This window comes from Natator depressus, chromosome 2 (genome assembly GCF_965152275.1).
Source record: "Natator depressus isolate rNatDep1 chromosome 2, rNatDep2.hap1, whole genome shotgun sequence".
In the NCBI taxonomy this organism is placed as follows: domain Eukaryota; kingdom Metazoa; phylum Chordata; order Testudines; family Cheloniidae; genus Natator; species Natator depressus.
The window spans coordinates 248459256-248479188 of NC_134235.1; the positions used below are offsets into that span (position 1 = coordinate 248459256).

Here is a 19933-nt window from a genome sequence, read left to right on the forward strand (position 1 = left end):
ATCAGCTGAAATTCATTTCAATTAATAGTCTGGAAAAAAATTAGAAACACAGTATATTCTTCATTTTCAGACTAGAAGAGCAATAATGATCTGCAGCTTGGCAACCAACTGGGGTTCAAATGATGCAACTGAAAATCTCCTAACATTGCTCTTATTTTATTAAGGTTTTGCACATAACTAATAACTCTGAACATCATTAAACTGGCTGTGATTGTAGCTCATTGTTACAGCCTCGCAGGGCTACTAATTAAAAGGTCACACTGAGGACCACTGCACAGGAACCAAATCTTCTAAGGCAGCTAGTTTCTGGTAGGAGATTGACAAGGCAGAGAGTTGGGAATTTTCTGTTCACATTCTTTAACAACTGTTGTTTGGATTCATGCTCAAGCAGGGTGTCCATGCTAGGTCTACCCCTCCGTTCTAACTTTCAGGGCACCTTTACCTGGTCTTCTCTTCACTTCTGTGATTGCACCGTCCCTTTGCTTTAGAGGGATAGCACTGGAACATTTCAGTTTCTAAGAGTGGAGCTCCATCCCAGTGATTGTTGGAGAAGGGCATGCTGTTTACAATATCTATAATTGCTGCTCTCTAGAGATATTATTTACATTTCCCCACCACCTAGGAAACCCCCTCATGGATCATGAACCCATTCCGCTAGGTACTGTACAAACACAAAAAGGCAGTCCTTGCCCCAGAGGACTCTCAATCTTAGCGTAGGATAAAAGGCAACAGCTAAACACAGGCAGACAGGCGAGTACAAGGAGTTGACTCAGCACACCAGTAGCCCAAGCTATATGTTGTGATAAATAATCACTCACATGCTCCATTCTGCACCATGCTGAGGGTATTCTATGTACCTATAATAAACTCAGGCAAATCAGCTGACTGTGTAGAATGAAATCAAAGAAAATAGTTGAACTGCAATTAAAGTTTAATTAATTGCTCATATTGTCAAAGGTAATCTAGTCCTTGGCTGTGGTTAGGCAGAATTCCTCCCACCCCCTTGAATTTGTTTTTAATGGCTTGTCTTGATTTGCTGAATGCCGTAGGACTTACTTTCTTTCTTCAGGGAAGTTCTTAGTGTCTCCCTTGATGATGTTTGCATCTGGTAAATCAGGGCCTGCTCAGGAAGAGATTGTAGAAAAGGGCTGAGGTTCCATGTGGTTGCTAGCACCTTTAGTTAAGGTGACCATATTTCCCTATGCTGAATACGGGACATCTGGTAAAATTACTCTTATTCAAGTGAGTTCAACGGCAATCAATCAGAACTATGGCATACAAACATTCAAATTCACACCAAGTTGACTGAGCCCCTGTTAAAAAGAAATACTGCATAGTTGGATTTTATTTACCGTCTTATCTTGAAGACTTTAGGGTTCACACAGGGACGGGTGACACACACTCCCGTACATCTCTCTCACAGAGCAGGGCCTGCCTGGCTTTACTAATTCTGAAAGAAGTTTCCTTATCAAGGGAACAGTCACTTGAGATGGTGCTGCCCAAATACTTGAACTGCTCCATATTTTTCAGTTGTGTGCCTTGGATGAAGACGGCTGGCACTGAGGCACTGGAATAAGGTGCTCGTTGGAACAAGCTAGTATTTTCCCTCCTGTACAGAGGAGAGCAATGCCTCTAGTTTCTGCAGTCAGCTTTCCTGCCTGTGTTTTTTTTTTTTTTTTTTAAACAGTAATACAATAATAGCATCTTTGAAGTCTTATGGCATTTCTTCTTCCTCCCAAATGCTATTCAAGATGTCATGGTGCACCTCGATGGCCTTGGGGCCTGCTACTTTATACAGTTCTGCTGGAATACCATCCTTTCCGGAGGCTTTGCCAGAGTTCAGTTGTTTTATGGCTTTCATAACTTCTTCAACTGATGGAGGGACATCAAGATCCTCTTTGATGGGTTTCTCGGGTAAATGATCAAGGACATGACAATTGACTGTGAATGGTCTATTGAGTATTTGTTTGGTCCAGGATTGGTCCTGCTTTGAGCAGGGGGTTGGACTAGATGACCTCCTGAGGTCCCTTCCAACCCTGATATTCTATGATTCTAAGTGTTCAGCCCATCTCTGTACGATTCCCTCCTTGTCTTTGATGAGGGTTGTGCCATTTGCCAACTTCAAGGGGGCTGTGCCAGATTTAGACAGTCCGCAGACTGCTTTGAGAGAGTCAAAGAATATCTTTGCGGTGTTTATATCTGCATAATGCTGAACTTCTGCAGCTTTCCTCTCCCACCACTCATCCTACATTCTCCTCAGTTCAGATTGGGCCTTCCTCTGTAGGTACTTAAACCTACCATTCTTTGAGGTGGAAGTGAGCTCATTCTGCCATTGAACAAATACTTTATGCTTGTCACTTAGGAGTTTGAAAATGTCCTCGTTGTTCTCATCGAACCAATCCTGGTGTACCCTTTTCTTTGGCCCCAGCACTGATTGAGCTGTGTCAATAATCACGCTTGAACTGGTTCCATTTTTCCTTTTGGGTTGCCATTGATTGGGGGACCATGAAAAAAGCATGTTATCAAGTGACTCCTGAAATTGCACCCGATAGTTGGCGTGTTTGAGCTTTACTACGCTGAAGGCTGTTCTATGAGTTTGGGGTGCTTGCGCTGTGAAGGGACTATATGCAGGTTCAGCATTGCTCTTACCAATCTGTGGTCTGTCCAGCATTCTGCACCACGCCTGGCTCTGGTAATTCTGACATCGGACGTCTCGTTGGTGGGTGATAACAGTCAATCAGGTGCCATTGTTTGGACCATGAGTGCAACCATGTCATTTTATATTTATCATTTTGCCTAGAGATGGCGTTAGTAATGAGCAGACTGTGTTCTGCACATTTCCCAAGAGGAGGAGTCCGTTGCTATTCATCTTTCCCACTCAATGTCGCCCTATCATACCTCTCCAGTCATCGTGGTCTCTACCAACTCTAGTGTTAAAGTCTCCCAGCAGGATGAGTTTGTCATATGCAGGGGTTGATCTGATGATGGAGTCCAGGTCAGAGTAGAACTGCTCCTTGCTTTCCTCTGGGCTGGTCAGTGTAGGTGAATAGGCACTAATGAGAGTGATGTGCCATAAAGGATTCAGGGGAAATCGAAGTTTCATGAGCCGTTCATTCAGGCCAACAGGGAGGTCAGGGAGTTGTTTCAGGAGAGGCGTTCTTATTGCAAATCTGACTCCATGGATCCTGTCTTCAACCTCTGCTTTTCCTTTCCAAAAGAAAGTGTAATCACTTCCTAGCTCACTGATGGAACCTTCTCCAGCCAGTCTAATCTCACTCAGGGCTGCAATATCAATATCGTAGCGGGTAAGTTCGCTGGAGACAAGAGCTGTTCTTCTTTCAGGCCTTTATGCATCACCTCCATCCATCAGGGTGCGGACATTTCATGCTCCTAGAATGAGTCTTTTCTTCTTATTGTTTTTCAACTGCTGTAGGATGATCTGCCAGCCACAGTAGTCTGGCCAGATGTTATGGGGCAGGCAATATTTAGGGCCGCCTACATGCAGGATTGTCTGCCAGTGGTCATCTCCAACTATCGCTTCACCACGCCCCCATCACATCAGGACTTGGATTAATGATAGAATGTTAAGGATGATGAGATTTGATAAAATGACATTAATGGGATCAGAGTTGCAAGAAAACCTTTGTAGGAAATTTTTGAGCGAGAAAACTGTTGTGCTGGGGGAGCCCCACTCTCTCGGCAGCTGCACAAAGAATCGTTACGGCTGCGGACTTCCTTAGCTGCGGTGGGTGACCAGGACATCTCAGTGCCTTGTCATGCTCTCTGTGCTGTGGGGCGCATTGCTGAACCGCCTTCATGGCCGCTGAATCATAAATTGATTTCCTCCACCCAGTCCACCAGAACAGTCTTTGCCTGCTAGAGAAAGGCAGTTTCCTTATCTTGCTGGGGGTAAAAGACCCATCAGCTACTCTCACCTGGTTTAGCCCACTCGTCAACGCTGTTTACCAGGGCGTGGCCGCCGTCGCATACGAACAGCTACTTAGAGCCATGGGTGAGAGCTGGGTTTCAGCAGGGACCAAAGTAGATGAACTACTCGCTATGGAGCATGACGTATTCCTCCAACAGAGGCACTACCCCTCCCTAATATCCTCCATACACCCCACTTTAACCATTAGGCGCTATGCAAAACACCTGCTTTCTCTTGCCCCATTTTCTCCTTTGAAATACGGAATATGCCTTGATAGCACCAGGTTAAGTATTTTCTTTAATGAGGCAGAGACTTCTGAGAACATTAATTCTTTCTGACTGATTGCCCCCAATGGAGTTTATTTGTGGGTCAGTATCAGCTATCTAAATACACTATCTTGTGAAAACTAATTCAACAGTTGGAAACCGCAAATATATTCTGTTAGAGACCTGTGATCTTACATAATTAAGGGATTTTTGTTTGGTGGTTTTTTACCTTTAAGTTATCAATTTCTCTTTATTTCAAATCTGTCCCTGGATAAAACAGGAACTTTGGTAACGTACTCACTTGGCTTCTCAGATATGATGCAGTCAGCTCGGAAGAGTGCCACCACTTCTGATACATGTAGTATGAGAGCATAACAATAAGGGGGAAAGTACAAGGAGCTCAGACTCCCTGGTCTGGCTGGAGGAAACACTGATACCCAAGGCTTCCTATCATCTGTGGCTAACCAAGCGGGGACTCACGAAGTGTTTTAATCTGAAGTGACAACAGCGGATGCATGCATGGGGAGCTTTCAGGGCTCCCTGCCTTCCCACCAGTAAGTAAAAGAGCACCAGCAGCTGATGGCGGAAGAAGAGCTAAGCATCCTCTGTCAGCCTCACCTACAGCATGGCCTATTCTTTCACCATATTTCCCCTTTTGGGGGTAAAGGCAGACCCCACTAGCAGCTCTTTCTCCCCTCTGGGAAAAAGGCATTGAATGGCAGTAAGGTTTCATGTAAATTCGCCCTTTTGAAAAGCCGTCTTCTCAAATGCCTGAAATTACAGCTGCTTTTTTCAAATTTCAGACTAAACCCCAGAGCCTCCTTTCCCCCCCTTCATATCCATGAGATTCTCCATACTAATCCAATCTAAGTGATGGAATTAATAGGAATGGGGAGCAGCAGGGATATGCCATTGCACAGTTCTGCACAAATGCACTTCCTTGACTGGCTACAGGTTGCCTGAGAGCAGGTACTCCTTTCCAGTGCACTATTTTCTTTCCCTTACTGCATCCCGTCACTACAGGATGATGCAACACTACATCAGCATGTCACGTCAAGCCCTGTGAAACTGGGGAGCTTCCCTCTCCTATTTTGAATTGCTCAAACTATTTTCTAACATTCTTTGATGCTGATTATCAGAGAGAAAAGTTAATGGTTAACAGTGTTACAACTCTGTTGACTTTATCAGTAGCCTCACAATATTTGGTGTTTTTCTTAAAGCCCCAGTTCCTAGAATCAGGGAATTGTTTATCTCCCCCCCTCTTTTTTTTTTTTTTTAAGTACATTAGTAGCCCTCATGGTTGCAGAGAAAAAGTTGAAAACAAAATACATGACAGACCCAGACCGGTTGGCTGCAGTAGTCTGGTAGAAGGAAAACACACTGGACGAATAGTTTTCTGTGTCCTGAGTGACCAGGGCAGGGGCTACCCCAGAGCAGTCAGGAAAGTGCTAGAAGCAATTAAGTCAGGCAGACTCTATAAGACACCTGGGACCAATTAAGAACTGATTAGAAGCAATCAAGGGAAATAGGCTAATCAGATCACCTGAAGCGAATTTAGAACCAGCTGGGACTAGTTTAAAAGGAAGCCCCTTCAGAGAGGCCAGCTGGTAGGAGCTGGGAGTAAGAAGGTGTGCTGTGGGAAGGTGCGCAGTAAAAAAGAGCCAGGAGAAGGAGCATGGTCAGGTACCTGGGAGGGTGCTAGGAGGGGCCGTTTGGGGAAATAGCCCAGGAAAGGGCTACAGCTCCAGTAGTATAGGAAAACTACCTGTTGCTGCTGCCAATTAGGGTCCCTGGGCTGGAACCCGGAGAAGAGGGAGGGGCCGGGTTCCCTCTAATTCCCCACACACACCCCCCTACCTCTACACAAATGCTCCCTGAGAAGGAAGACAGGGTTCTACACCAAACCCATTAACTGACTGATGACGAAAGTGACTCAGTAAGCTGTAACCCTGGCCTCTAGGAGGGGGGAGAGGCTACATTGTGGGTCACACAGGGGTGAAAGTAAGGTGGTACGGGGCAGTACAGCATACCAGTAAAAAGTGGCCTGTACCAGCCCATACCGCTGACTTTAAAGCGCTGCCACAGCAGTGCTTTAACATCCCCGACCTTTTGCGCCACCAGGGGTGGGGGGCGCAAAAGGAGCAGCTACCCCAAGGCTGGCTATTTTAAAGGGCCCGAAGCTCCGGCTGCTGGAGCCCCAGGCCCTTTAAATTGCTGCCGGAGCCCCAGGCAGCGCAGGCAGGCTGGCTGGGGGATGCTGACCCCCCCAAACCCCACCCCTTCCTCCCGAGGCTCCGCCCCTTCTGGGGGGGCAAAGCCCCCCCATACCAGTAAGACACATTTTACTTTCACCCCTGGGGTCACAGCAAACCTCTGAGGCAAACCCTAACCGCCTAGAAGCGCAGGACCCGCCGAGAGTACTCTTTTTTTTTTTTTTTTTTTTTTTAAATTACATAATCTGTGAAGTGAACGATTTGAAAAACATGTGACCTTTTATGTGGATGTTGATCAGGAATAATAAATATCCGTACCCTTTGGGCACTGTCTCCCTCCTTCTTCCTCCTATGATCTTAACATTGAGCTGCTAGAATTCCACATGGGGGAGGAGAGGAGACAGTTGCCTCCCCCTGTAATATAAGGCCTATTTACACCCCTTTTCCTTGAATAATCTTATGGTATTCAGAAAGAAAGAGGAGGTGGTTAAGAAATTCAATCACTAGTAATTGTAACTTTCCCATTTTACCCTTCTCAGGAGGTATAAACTTTCTTCAGCTTTTGAACACTACTGTCTGGCTTCCTTTACAATGCACCTAATTTACCTGAAACAAACTCAGCCGTCAGTTCTAATAGAAAACTGACCAACACCATGCTATCTCTTTACGAGATGTTTTTGTTCTCTGCTAGCCAAACATATTGTAGAACAATATAATTTCCTCCCTTTAGGCCTGAAACGTTGTTTTGTTCTAATAAATCCTGTAAAAAGAATAAGCACATCTTTAAAACACTTCTTAAGTGTGATTGCAGAGCCATTGGCCATTATCTTTGAAAACTTGTGGCGATTGGGGGAAGTCCCGGATGACTGGAAAAAGGCTAATGTAGTGCCCATCTTTAAAAAAGGGAAGGAGGAGGATCCTGGGAACTACAGGCCAGTCAGCCTGACCTCAGTCCCTGGAAAAATCATGGAGCAGGTCCTCAAGGAATCAATTCTGAAGCACTTAGAGGAGATGAAAGTGATCAGGAACAGTCAGCATGGATTCACCAAGGGCAAGTCATGCCTGACTAATCTAATTGCCTTCTATGACAAGATTACTGGCTCTGTGGATGAGGGGAAAGCAGTGGACGTGTTGTTCCTTGACTTTAGCAAAGCTTTTGACACGGTCTCCCACAGTATTCTTGCCAGCAAGTTAAAGTAGTATGGGCTGGATGAAATCTGATGAGGTTCAACAAGGACAAGTGCAGAGTCCTGCACTTAGGACGGAAGAATCCCATGCACCGCTACAGACTAGGGACCGAATGGCTCGGCAGCAGTTCTGCAGAAAAGGACCTAGGGTTTACTGTGGATGAGAAGCTGGATATGAGTCAACAGTGTGCCCTTGTTGCCAAGAAGGCCAATGGCATTTTGGGCTGTATACGTAGGGGCATTGCCAGCAGATCGAGGGACGTGATCGTTTCCCTCTATTCAACATTGGTGAGGCCTCATCTGGAGTACTGTGTCCAGTTTTGGGCCCCACACTACAAGAAGGATGTGGAAAAATTGGAAAATGTCCAGCGGAGGGCAACAAAAATGATTGGGGACTGGAACACATGACTTATGAGGAGAGGTTGAGGGAACTGGGATTGTTTAGTCTGCGGAAGAGAAGAATGAGGGGGGATTTGATAGCTGCTTTCAACTAGCTGAAAGGGGGTTCCAAAGAGGATGGATCTTGACTGTTCTCAGTGGTAGCTGATGACAGAACAAGGAGTAATGGTCTCAAGTTGCAGTGGGGGAGGTTTAGGTTGGATATTAGGAAAAACTTTTTCACTAGGAGGGTGGTGAAACACTGGAATGCGTTACCTAGGGAGGTGGTGGAATTTCCTTCCTTAGAGGTTTTTAAGGTCAGGCTTGACAAAGCCCTGGCTGGGATGATTTAGTTGGGGATTGGTCCTGCTTTGAGCAGGGGGTTGGACTAGATGACCTCCTGAGGTCCCTTCCAACCCTGATATTCTATGATTCTATGATTAAGCCTATTTTCTATCAGAGATCCTCTTGCTGGTGCATTTCAGATAAATTATAGAAGATTGTTCAAGTGTGTGCAAGGAACATTTAATTTTAGTTTTTGTTAATTTCCAGTCTGCCTGAAATTTTTCAGGTAACTTTTTCTACCATTAGCACTGTATACACAGAAAAAATCATTAGCTCTTGGAATACATACCAAATACAAATCTATTTATAGCAATACAATAGGCACTTTGTTCAGCAGGTTCCAAAAATTAAGAAGCAGCTTAGATTAGCTGTGAAATGTGGTGGGAAAATGAAGTTTTAAATTACAGTTGGCTCTTATGAGACTCTTGCTAATGGCAGCCATTTTGCTGGATGAATACCACCACTGGTAATACTGGCAGTATTTGAACCTGTGAGCTAGTTTTCAATATGCTAAAGTTTAACTCAGTATTGCCAACCCTAAAATCAACTTAAAAATTGAGTCAGCCATTAAAATCAGGAGAATGGCTTAAAATAATGAATTTTTAAAAAGTATGGTTCTTTGTCTGAGCCCTTAGAGAGTATGTATTGTGGCAGAGCACACACACACAAACTCACTCTCCTGCTGGCAATAGCTCATCCAAACTGACCACTCTCCCCACAATGTGCATGACAGTCAAGGTGGGCCATTTCCAGCATAAATGCAAGTTTAACCAGAACGTCTGGGGTGGGGGGTAGGAAAAAACAAGGGGAAATAGGCTACCTTGCATAATGACTTAGCCGCTCCCAGTCTCTATTTAAGCCTAAATTAATAGTATCCAATTTGCAAATGAATTCCAATTCAGCAGTTTCTCGCTGGAGTCTGGATTTGAAGTTTTTTTGTTGTAAGGTCGCTATCTTTTATGCTGGAAATGGCCCACCTTGACTGTCATGCACATTGTGGGGAGAGTGGTCAGTTTGGATGAGCTATTGCCAGCAGGAGAGTGAGTTTGTGTGTGTGTTTGGGGGGGGGGGGGGTGAGAAAACCTGTATTTGTGCTGGAAATGTCCCACCTTGATTTTCATGCACGTTGTAAGGAGAGTGGTCACTTTGGATAGGCTATTACCAGCAGGAGAGTGGGTTTTTGGAGGGGGGTGAGGGGGTGAGAGAACCTGGATTTTTGCAGGAAATGGCCCACCTTGATTATCATACACATTGTGAAGAGAGTGGTCACTTTGGATGGGCTATTACCAGCAGGAGAGTGAGTTTGTGTGGGGGGGGGGGGGGCGCGGAGCGTGAGAAAACCTGGATTTGTGCTGGAAATGGCCCAACTTGATGATCACTTTAGATAAGCTATTACCAGCAGGAGAGTGGGGTGGGAGGAGGTATTGTTTCATGGTCTCTGTGTGTATATAATGTCTTCTGCAGTTTCCACAGTATGCATCCGATGAAGTGAGCTGTAGCTCACGAAAGCTCATGCTCAAATAAATTGGTTAGTCTCTAAGGTGCCACAAGTACTCCTTTTCTTTTTGCGAATACAGACTAACACGGCTGTTACTCTGAAACCTGTAATTTAAAAATGCAGCTTCACAGTTTAACATCACAGATAAGTGTATAGTTTTGTGTAAACTGATTCAGCACTGCATTTGCAGTCAATTAGTAAGACTGCTAGCTTTTTATAAGATATAAAATAAATCACAGAGCAAAATCTTGACTCCAAAACCATTTTCAAACAAAAGCATATTTTTGCTACTGACGGTAATAGCATCTTCCCTAAGGAACTCACACTTGCTTTGTTAAAACTACTTGATGAAACAGAGGAGCTACTGAGAAAAAATTACTTATCTGTCACTCTTGTTCTCTGAAGATACAAGCTGCAGTAGATCACTCCTCAGAGCTCTGGCATCTCCCCACAAGTCTCACAGGACTAGCAGGGACCCAAGCTCTAAAGCAGGGGTGGGCAAACTACGGCCCGTGGCCAGTGATGAGCTGCCAAAAGCTGAAGAACCGATTCCTTCACTCGCTCCGGGTCTTCAGCAGCACTTTGGCGGCGGGTCGTTTGGTGCCGCCGAAGACCCGGAGGGAGTGAAGGACCCGCCGCCAAAGTCCCGGAGCGCTGCCAGGTGAGTAAAAATTAAAAAGGGATTCTCAGGGGAACCTCCCCAGCTGAGAGCTCAGGCGGGCCGGAGTTTGCCCACCCCTTTAACAACCGGTTCACACGAACCGGTGCAAACTGGTTCCAGCTCACCATTGCCCGTGGCGCCACAAGCTCCGCGCCATTTCTGGAAGCAGCCAGCACCATGTCCCTGCATCCCCTGGAGGAGGGGTGGGCAGAGGGCTACATGCACTGCCCTCGCCTGCAGGCACCGCCCCCTGCAGCTCCCATTGGCCGGGAACAGGGAACCACGGCCAATGGGAGCTTCAGGGGAGGTACCTGCAGGCAAGGGAAGCACACTGAACCCTCAGCTCCCCCTCCCCCAGGGCCGCAGGGACCTGGTCCCAGCCGCTTCTGGGAGCAGTGCGGGGCCAGGGCAGGTAGGGAGCCCACCTTAGCCCCACTGTGTGCCGCTGCCACCCCAGAGCTGCTCCACATAAGCGGCACCGGGCCAGAGCCCACACCCCAACCCCCTGCCCTGAGCCCCCTTGTACACCCCACACCGCTCCTGAGCCCCAACCTCCTGCCCTGAGCCCTCTCCAACACCCCTCCCGCACCTCGAGCCCCCTTGTACACCCCGCATCCCTTCTGTGCCTCAACCTCCGCCCTGAGCCCCTTCCTGCAGACCACACCTCCTCCTACACCCCAACCCCCTGCCCCAGCCCTACATTCATGGCCCTGCATGCAATTTCCCCACCCAGATGTGGCCCTCGGGCCAAAAAGTTTGCCCACCCCTGCTCTAAAGCCACTGGTTCCAGTAGGTGGCATCATGCACCAGGCCCCTTAGTGCCTTAAGGCATCAGTACTTTCCTAGACTAACGTAGAAATAACGGCGCCAAGTTTTCCAAACTGACTAGTGATTGCAGGTGCCTTAATTTTGGGGTGACCATCTTGAAACCCCTTAGCGGAGCCTGCTTTTCAGAGAACTAGAGTTACGAGGCCCCCCACCCCCAAGTCACAATATGCTAATGGTGTCTGTCAAACATACAGCTACGGGTAGCATAAAATCCCTCCTTTACCTGTAAAGGATTAAGAAACTCGGGTAACCTGGTTGGCACCTGACCAAAGGGACCAATGAGAGAAGAAGATACTTTCAAAATCTGTGGGGACACGGGTTTGCTTTTGTTCTCTTTGTTGTTCGCTCTGGGGTCAGTGAGGAACCAGGACAGGGAAAATACATCTCCATAAGCCATAGCTGAACTAAGCATCTAATCTTACAGAAATAGTAAGTAATAGCAAGGAAATGCGTTAGATTATCTTTTGTTTCAGTTTGTGAATTTTCTCTGTGCTAAGAGGGAGGTTTATCCCTGTTTTTGTAACCTTAAACTTTTGCCTAGAGGGGAAACCCTCTGTGTTTTGAATCTGATTGCCCTGTGAGATTATTTTCCATCCTAATTTTACAGAAGTGTTTCTTTTACTTTTCTTTTTAATAAAGTTCTGTTTTCTTTAAGAATCTAATTGGGGTTTTTAGTGTCCCTAAAAACCCAAGGTTGGTCTGTGCTCATCTTGTTTATTCTCAAGCCTCCCCAGGAAAGGGGGTGTACGGCTTGGGGGGATATTAGGGGGAAGATAAGGTTCCAAGTGGCCCTCCCTAAATGTTTGTTTGAATCACTTGGTGGTAGCAGCGTTTACCTAATCCAAAGTACAAGGGAGAATTTGTGCCTTGGGGAGTTTTTACCCTCAGCTGGTAAAAAATAAGATTAGGGGGTCTTTCATGCAGGTCCCCACATCTGTACCCTAAAGTTCAGAGTGGGGAAGGAACCCTGATAGTGCCACACAATGAGAAACCCAGAAAATGCAATACTTGTCTTAATTAAAAACAAACTGAACAGAGGCAGAGTGCAAGCGGGACAGTGGACAAAGCAGCAGCATGTACGTATCGTGAGTCCCCAGAACTAGTTAACAACTGACTGACTGTAGCAGCTCTAAGGGCTTGTCTTCACTACAGAGGTAAATCGACCTAAGTTACGCTACTCCAGCTATGTGACTAATGTAGCTGGAGTCGATGTAGTTTAGGTCAACTTACCCCGGTGTCTTCACTGCACTGCGTCGACAGGAGACGCTCTCCGGTCGACTTCCCTTACTCTTCCACCGGAGTCAACCAGAGAGCGCTCTGCCATCAATTTAGCAGGTCTTCACTAAATCTGCTAAATTGATCCCTGCTACATCGATTGCAGCAGTGTGGATAGTGAAGACCAGCCCTTAGAGTCAAAGGAATGACAGCCTTTCTACAAGGGGTGGCCAAAGTGGAGCCCGTGAGCCATATGCAGTTCACATTAATACAAAGATGCAACCCACAAAGATAACAGCTCCCAGCATCCGATGCTCCATGTTGACCAGAGCAGGCTGCTCCGCATAAGACTAGGGCCTGGTCTACATTAGAAAATCAGATCACTTTAATTACGTTGGTCAGGAGTGTGAAAAATCCATACCCCTGAGCGACATAAAGCCAACCTGAGTCCCTGTGTAGACAGCACTTGATCAGTGGAGATATCTTCCGTCAATCTAGCTTACCGCCTCTCAGGTGTCTACATGGAAGGGTTTCAGAGTAGCAGCTGTGATAGTCTGTATTCGCAAAAAGAAAAGGACTACTAGTGGCACCTTAGAGACTAACCAATTTATTTGAGCATAAGCTTTTGTGAGCTACAGCTCACTTCAGTTGCATTCAGTGGAAAATACAGTGAGGAGATTTATATACACACAGAACATGAAAAAATGGGTGTTATCATACACACTGTAAGGAGAGTGATCACTTAAGATGAGCTATGGAAGGACTACAGCCGCTGTGCCACTGTAGCGTTTTAAGTGTAGACACACACGTAAGTGTGGCATGGTAGGATTTGCAATCTACATGGTCAGCACTTGCACACTAAAGATAAAGGTACTTTGCAGCTGGCTCCTTTTAATCAAAATTAGGTGTTGCATTAGGCTCCTTCTCAACAGCACAACATGCCAGCAATTTGGAAAGTCTGGAAAATCCTTACTTGAATTAATGGCAGCAAGCCAACATCGATCACCTACCTGGTTTTGATCACTGTAGTCACACTCCCTAACCACAACTAGTCCTCCTTTCTGACTTGGGTGACCCTGGGCAACCAGACATTTGTTGGTTTGAAGGTGATAAAGCTGTGAAAGGAAACGATGACAGCTTAATTTATACCATCATTAAAGGCAAGTAGCAGAAGAAACATTTGGCAAATCTTCTAATAATCCGTATTTCCTAAAACTCATCATATGCTCACAAAGAAACACCTTCTTCCCTTTTCACATATAGGACATTCTGCTTTTTAAATTAATATTTTAGTATAAACACACTTTAAAACAATTTAATTTTATCTTCAAGACCTGACAAGTTTCCTCCTCCCTGCAATTTGGAAGTAGTGGTGTGCACACATGACAGAATTTTGCCTGTTGTGTTTGTGTAATTCAGTTATTCCCTAACAACTTCATCCTTTCTCTGAACAGCAGAGGTCACACATATACTTTCACTCCTGGATATTTATGGGTTTTCTTTCTAGGATTCACAGCAATTACAAACATAAGAATGTTTTGCCCCCACCACGTTCCCTTTTGGATTCACTTAATGCAAGTGACTTTGTGCCACCTGACTTCCAAAAACCTCAGGAACTGACTCTACCTGGTCTCAACTACCTTAATTTTATTAGGCCTCCGGTGGGGATTCAATTTAGAGTGTAAAACTTCCCATGTCTTTCGGATGAGATCCCAGCCCAGTTTTGATGCATTGACTGTAACCTGAAGTAGAATTACCTGGAGTTTGGCTTTTTTGGACAGACTGGGATCAGACACTCAATATGTGGCTGCATTATTGAAGAAAGCCTACTACTGAGATGAATTATAAAGCTCCTAGTGGCTGCTCAGCTGCTCTCCTGGTGTGACAAGAGTCTCTCCCACCCAACCCTGAATTCTGCTGATGGTCATTTGGTCAGTGGTCCCATGAAGTAGATCAGCATGCTCAAAGGCTTTTATTCTGGTCTAGAATTATTTGGCTTCAGTATGATCAACAATAGGAAAAAAAGCTGATCCCCATTTTGGAGCTGAATGTAGACGAGCTTTCACAGCCTTGGAACAGTGAGCCATCCTGAAAAATGAGCCAATTTTGCCTTAGATAAATGCATGCAGTTACTTTGGCTTTTGTCTTATTACTAGGCTATTCCTGAAAAATCAGTATTTTCTTATTCTTTAGATTTATAAAGCCAAAAGGCATTGCTATAAACACTCGAGACACTTCTAATGGATACATAAATCCAGAAAGAAATAGCTACTCTGTAGCATGACACTAAATAATTGGGCAGCACAACAACAAACTAAATTCCATTTTTCTCTGAGCATCACCCCCAGCAATTTTGCTTCTTCAGATGCCCTAAGATGCTATGTCCTGCAGCATAAATAACTGCTATCCCTTTGCTGATTTGCACTATACATCTAAATCAAATAAATTACATATTTTAAACTGAGAGGATTCTAAGGAACATTCTCTATCAAAGACTTTAGGGAAAATTTTGAATGTTAATCACTCACCAGTAGGTCCTTAAATTAAGTAACTTACGTGGTTTTAAAATGATGAGTGTGTCTCATCAGTCATGAACCACTAGTGTTTGACAATTTTTATGATACTTCCCCAGCTGGCTAACAAGCACTGCTCCCTTCCAAATTAGTTTTTATATAATAAAAGGTGGGATTTGGAGTAATTTATTCTGAACCCTTTGGAGTCTGGCACACTGTGGTGATATTGGCTGATCATTCTGTTCCCGGGCCTCTTGAATCAGTTTATGTAATGAATTAGAGCCAAAGCTGACTAACCACCCCACACAATATTGAGCACACTTATCAAACCCCAAAGACTCAATCTGCAGGACATTAATTAGATTTGGCAGTACACTGTCCTGTTTATTCAAAGGACATACAAGGCTATCCTCTAAATCGGGGTGGCCAACCTGTGGCTCCGGAGCCACACGCGGCTCTTCAGAAGTTAATATGCAGCTCCTTGTATAGGCACCGACTCCGGGGCTGGAGCTACAGGCGCCAACTTTCCAGTGTGCCAGGGCGGGGGAGGGTGCTCACTGCTCAACCCCTGGCTCTGCCACAAGCCCTGCCCCCACTCCACCTCTTCCCACTCCCTCCCCTGAGCCTGCCATGCCCTCACTTCTCCCCCTCCACCCCCAGAGCCTCCTGCACGCTGTTAGGATATAGATATTCAGGCCTATCTGTAAAGGCTTATACTCTAAGAATTTAGGTGTATTCTTATCACTTAGCTAGTTATAGAGGTATAAAAGAAAATCAAAATCACTATCTGCCGGTGTAAGGGCCTTTTCTTACTGTGACAGTCTGAGGCCCTGTTCTTAGGCTAAAGCCTCTGGCTAAGCAGCAGAGGCAGCCATAAGCTGGGAAGCATATGGTCACATCCTCACATTGCAAACTAGTCACATTGAAATAAGGTGCTATTGGGCTGTTAGGAATACAATCCTGTCCTGATAATGCTTATCACCTCCAGAGAAAGGGAAGTGCCTAGAAAATGTAAAAGGAAACTTAGTTTGATAGCATCCTGTCTGGCAAGAACTCACTTATCAATAGCTGGGATGTGAAACCCTCATTTCTGTGTTGTTCTATCATTGTAGTCTCCATTTTCCTACTGTTTGTCTGCATAATATCTATCTGGTTCTGAGATAGTTTCTGTTTGCTGTATAATTAATTTTCCTGGGTGTAAACTAATTAAGGTGATGAGATATAATTGGTTAAATAATCATGTTACAATCTGTTAGGATTGGTTAGTTAAATTTCAGTAAAATGAGAGGTTAAGGTATAGCTAAGCAGAACTCAACTTTTACTATATAGTCTGCAGTCAATCAGCAATTAAGGGGGGGAATGGGAACAGGGAATGGGGGTGGGGAAATTGGAATCATGTTTTGCTAAGGGGGGGAATGGAAACAGGGACACAGGTAAGGCTCTGTGGTGTCAGAGCTGGGAAGGGGGACACTAAAGAAGGAAACTGGAATCATGCTCGCTGGAAGTTCACTCCAATAAACATCGAATTGTTTGCACCTTTGGACTTCGGGTATTCTTGCTCTCTGTTCATGCGAGAAGGAGCAGGGAAGTAAGTGGGTGAAGGAATAAGCCCCCTTACACATGCCATGAAACAGCTGATTGGGAGGTGTGGGGAGGGAGAGGAAGGCGCTGACTGGCGGGGCTGCCAGTGGGTGTGAAGCACTGGGAACTGCGCGGGGGAAGCTGCTGGGGGCTGCTGACGTATTACTGTGAATCTTTGGCAATGTACAATGGTAAATGCTGGCTCCTTCTCGGGCTCAGGTTGGCCTCTCCCGCTCTAAATTGAAGGGAAGGAGATCCTTGGCTACGGATAAGGCCCCCTTACTTCATTCTGAGATGTTCAAAAGCCTTTAATAACCTCATCCAAAATCAACAGTATTCCTTCAGCTAAGCCTTCATCTGGGAGTAACCAGAAAGCCATTATTATCCTCCAAAGGTAAAAAGAGCGACAAGGGAAATGCCTAAGTGCTTGGTGCATCTGCTGTACTTAGAACAAACCAGACATTTCATTTTAAAACATATGGCGTCCCGACTAGGTACTGAACTGAAGAAAATATTCTATAACTGCTTCACTGCTGCAGCTCCTTCTGCAGTGAAATCCTAGTGATTTCAAAGGGACTCTACACGAGCACAGGTGTTCACTTGATGATCGCCTGCTCTGTTCATTCCCTCTGAAGTACCCGGCATTGGCCACTGTCAGAAGACAAGATATTGGGCTAGATGGATCCTTGGTCTTACCCAGTATGTCCGATCTTGTGTTCCGCATGCAGCAGCCTGGAGAATTGGGGCCGTACACTTAACAGTTGCATCCATTATTTAAAGTTTACTGATAAATATTGCAGGCTACGCTATGTTGTCCGGAGGGGGCGGGGGGAGATGGCGTGTTTACGTATTAACCAAGTTACTTATTAAATTGGTTTATGATCATCAGTGGGAGGTTCCCACCTGTCCATACCTAAAATAAGAATTACCTGAGTCTCCTACAGCTCTCTTGCACATAGAAAGATTGACAGATGTTCTATGGAATCTGGATCCATTCCTGCTATTTTGGAAAGTTTAAAAAAAAAAAAAAAAATGTACTGGGCCAGATTCAGCACTGGCGAAAGCAGGTGCAACTCAGGTAATTCTTGCATACAAACCCATAAACCAAGGTCTACTTAGTAATAGATGGATATGCACCATTTTAAAAGTTTATCACCATATCCTTCTTGGTGGTGTTTTTTGCTAGGTTTCCACTAATACGCCAAATGCTTTCGCTGAACACCTAAGAGTAAGATTTCTTACTTGGCCTCACCTTATGGGTAAAGGGCAAGAGAGGCATTTTCATTCAGATGTGAATTTTCATCTTTGCACAAAACTGTTGAATAAAAGTACTGACCGAGGATATCTAATTACATTGTACATCCATTATAAACAAAGTGTGAAAGTCTCGTGGTAGGTTCTTCTCAATCCAAATCTATTCTCAGAACCAATGGTCAGTCATGAAAGTGTCCTACGTGGACTTTAAAGCTGCAAAGCCCTCAACGCAGGGAAAGACACTGCTTCATTACTGTACCATCTGAAAAGAACCTGGCTTACATAAAAGGGGCCTTTTCCAATTTACCTCTGGATAAATATACAAAATTTGTCATTTTCAAGACAAAACTAACTTTTATTACAGTAATACACCAAATCACCTACTGTGAAAACAATTTATTATACTTAATTCTATGTGCACCATCACAGTAAGTTTCAAAACTACCTAAAAAGGGGGGAATCTAAGGATTTTCTAAAGAAGTTGAACAGTGTCTTACCCTTCCACGCCGCAGTATTTTTGGTCGTTTTTGCCCTCTGTTAATAAAAACTGGTTGCTGAGCTTTGGCATTGGGCCCGGCTATTTGCATCTCTGGGTAGATATTATCTAAATACCATTTAAATGACTTGCAGTTCATTTTTTTTCTCAACTCCACACGGTCAGTAATGTTTCCATAATTCCTGGTCCTAAGTTCAGGTCTTAGAGCAAAATATTGTTCCTACATAGAAAAGAAATAGGAGAAAATATCGTATCAGAACTATGTACATTACTTCAAGTACCAATTTTAAACCATGATTAATCCAATGTATTAAACTACATACCTGTTCCATTTAACCACTGACAAAGTATTAAATCTTCTCTGAAAATTGGAATTAGAATCATAGAAGATTAGGGTTGGAAGAGACCTTAGGAGGTCATCTAGTCCAGCCCCCTGCTCAAAGCAGGACCAACCCCAACTAAATCATCCCAGCCAGGGCTTTGTCAAGCCAGGCCTTAAAAACCTTGAAGGATGGAGATTCCACCATTTCTCTAGGTAACCCATTCCAGTGCTTCACCACTCTCTTAATGAAATAGTTTTTCCTAATATCATAGAATATCAGGGTTGGAAGGGACCTCAGAAGGTCATCTAGTCCAACCCCCTGCTCAAAACAGGGGCAATCCCCAACTAGACCTCCCCCATTGCAACTTGAGACCATTGCTTCTTGTTCTGTGATCTGCCACCACTGAACGGCCAAGCTCCATCCTCTTTGGAACCCCGTTTCAGGTAGTTGACAGCTGCTATCAAATCCCCCCTCACTCTTCTCTTCTACAGACTAAATAACCCCAGTTCCCTCAGCCTCTCCTCGTAAGTCATGTGCCCGAGCCCCTTAATCATTTTTGTTGCCTTCTGCTGGACTCTCTCCAATTTGTCCACATCCTTTCTGTAGTGGGGAGCCCAAAACTGGACACAATACTCCAGATGTGGCCTCACCAGTGCCCAATAGACGGGAGTAATCACTTCCCTCTATCTACTGGCAATGCTCCTACTAATGCAGCCCAATATGCCGTTAGCCTTCTTGCAACAAGAGCACACTGTTGACTCTTATCCAGCTTCTCAACCACTGTAATCTCCAGGTCCTTTTCTGCAAAACTGCCTCTTAGCCAGTCAGTCCCCAGCCCGTAGCAGTGCATGGGATTTTTTCCATCCTAAGTGCAGGATTCTACACTTGTCCTTGTTGAACCTCACCAGATTTATTTTAGCCCAATCCTCCAATTTGTCTAGGTCACTTTGGACCATATCTCTACCCTCCAGTGTATCTACCTCTCCCCCCAGCTTAGTGTCATCCACGAACTTGCTGAGCGTGCAATCCATCCCATCATCCAGATCATTAATGAAGATGTTGAACAAAACTGGCCCCAGGACAGACTCCTGGGGCACTCCCCTTGATACCGGGCTTGCAATTAGACATCGAGACATTGATCACTACCCGTTGAGCCTGATGATCTACCCAGCTTTCATCCAATTCATACTTTTTTAACTTGCTGGCAAGAATACTATGGGAGACCATATCAAAAGTTTTGCTAAAGT

General features: G+C 45.0%; 1 protein-coding gene across 8 annotated transcripts in view; it reads right to left on the bottom strand.

Moving 5' to 3' along the window:
• Positions 1–19933, bottom strand: part of GALNT11 (polypeptide N-acetylgalactosaminyltransferase 11) — a 103340-nt gene that overhangs the window by 27103 nt on the left and 56304 nt on the right. For all 8 annotated transcript variants that reach the window (XM_074946306.1, XM_074946310.1, XM_074946308.1 and 5 more), the window contains 2 exons: positions 18365–18583; positions 13530–13634 (listed from right to left, as the gene is read on the bottom strand). In XM_074946306.1, the coding sequence (XP_074802407.1) occupies positions 13530–13634; positions 18365–18583 (324 nt within the window). The remainder of the gene's footprint in view (positions 1–13529; positions 13635–18364; positions 18584–19933) is intronic.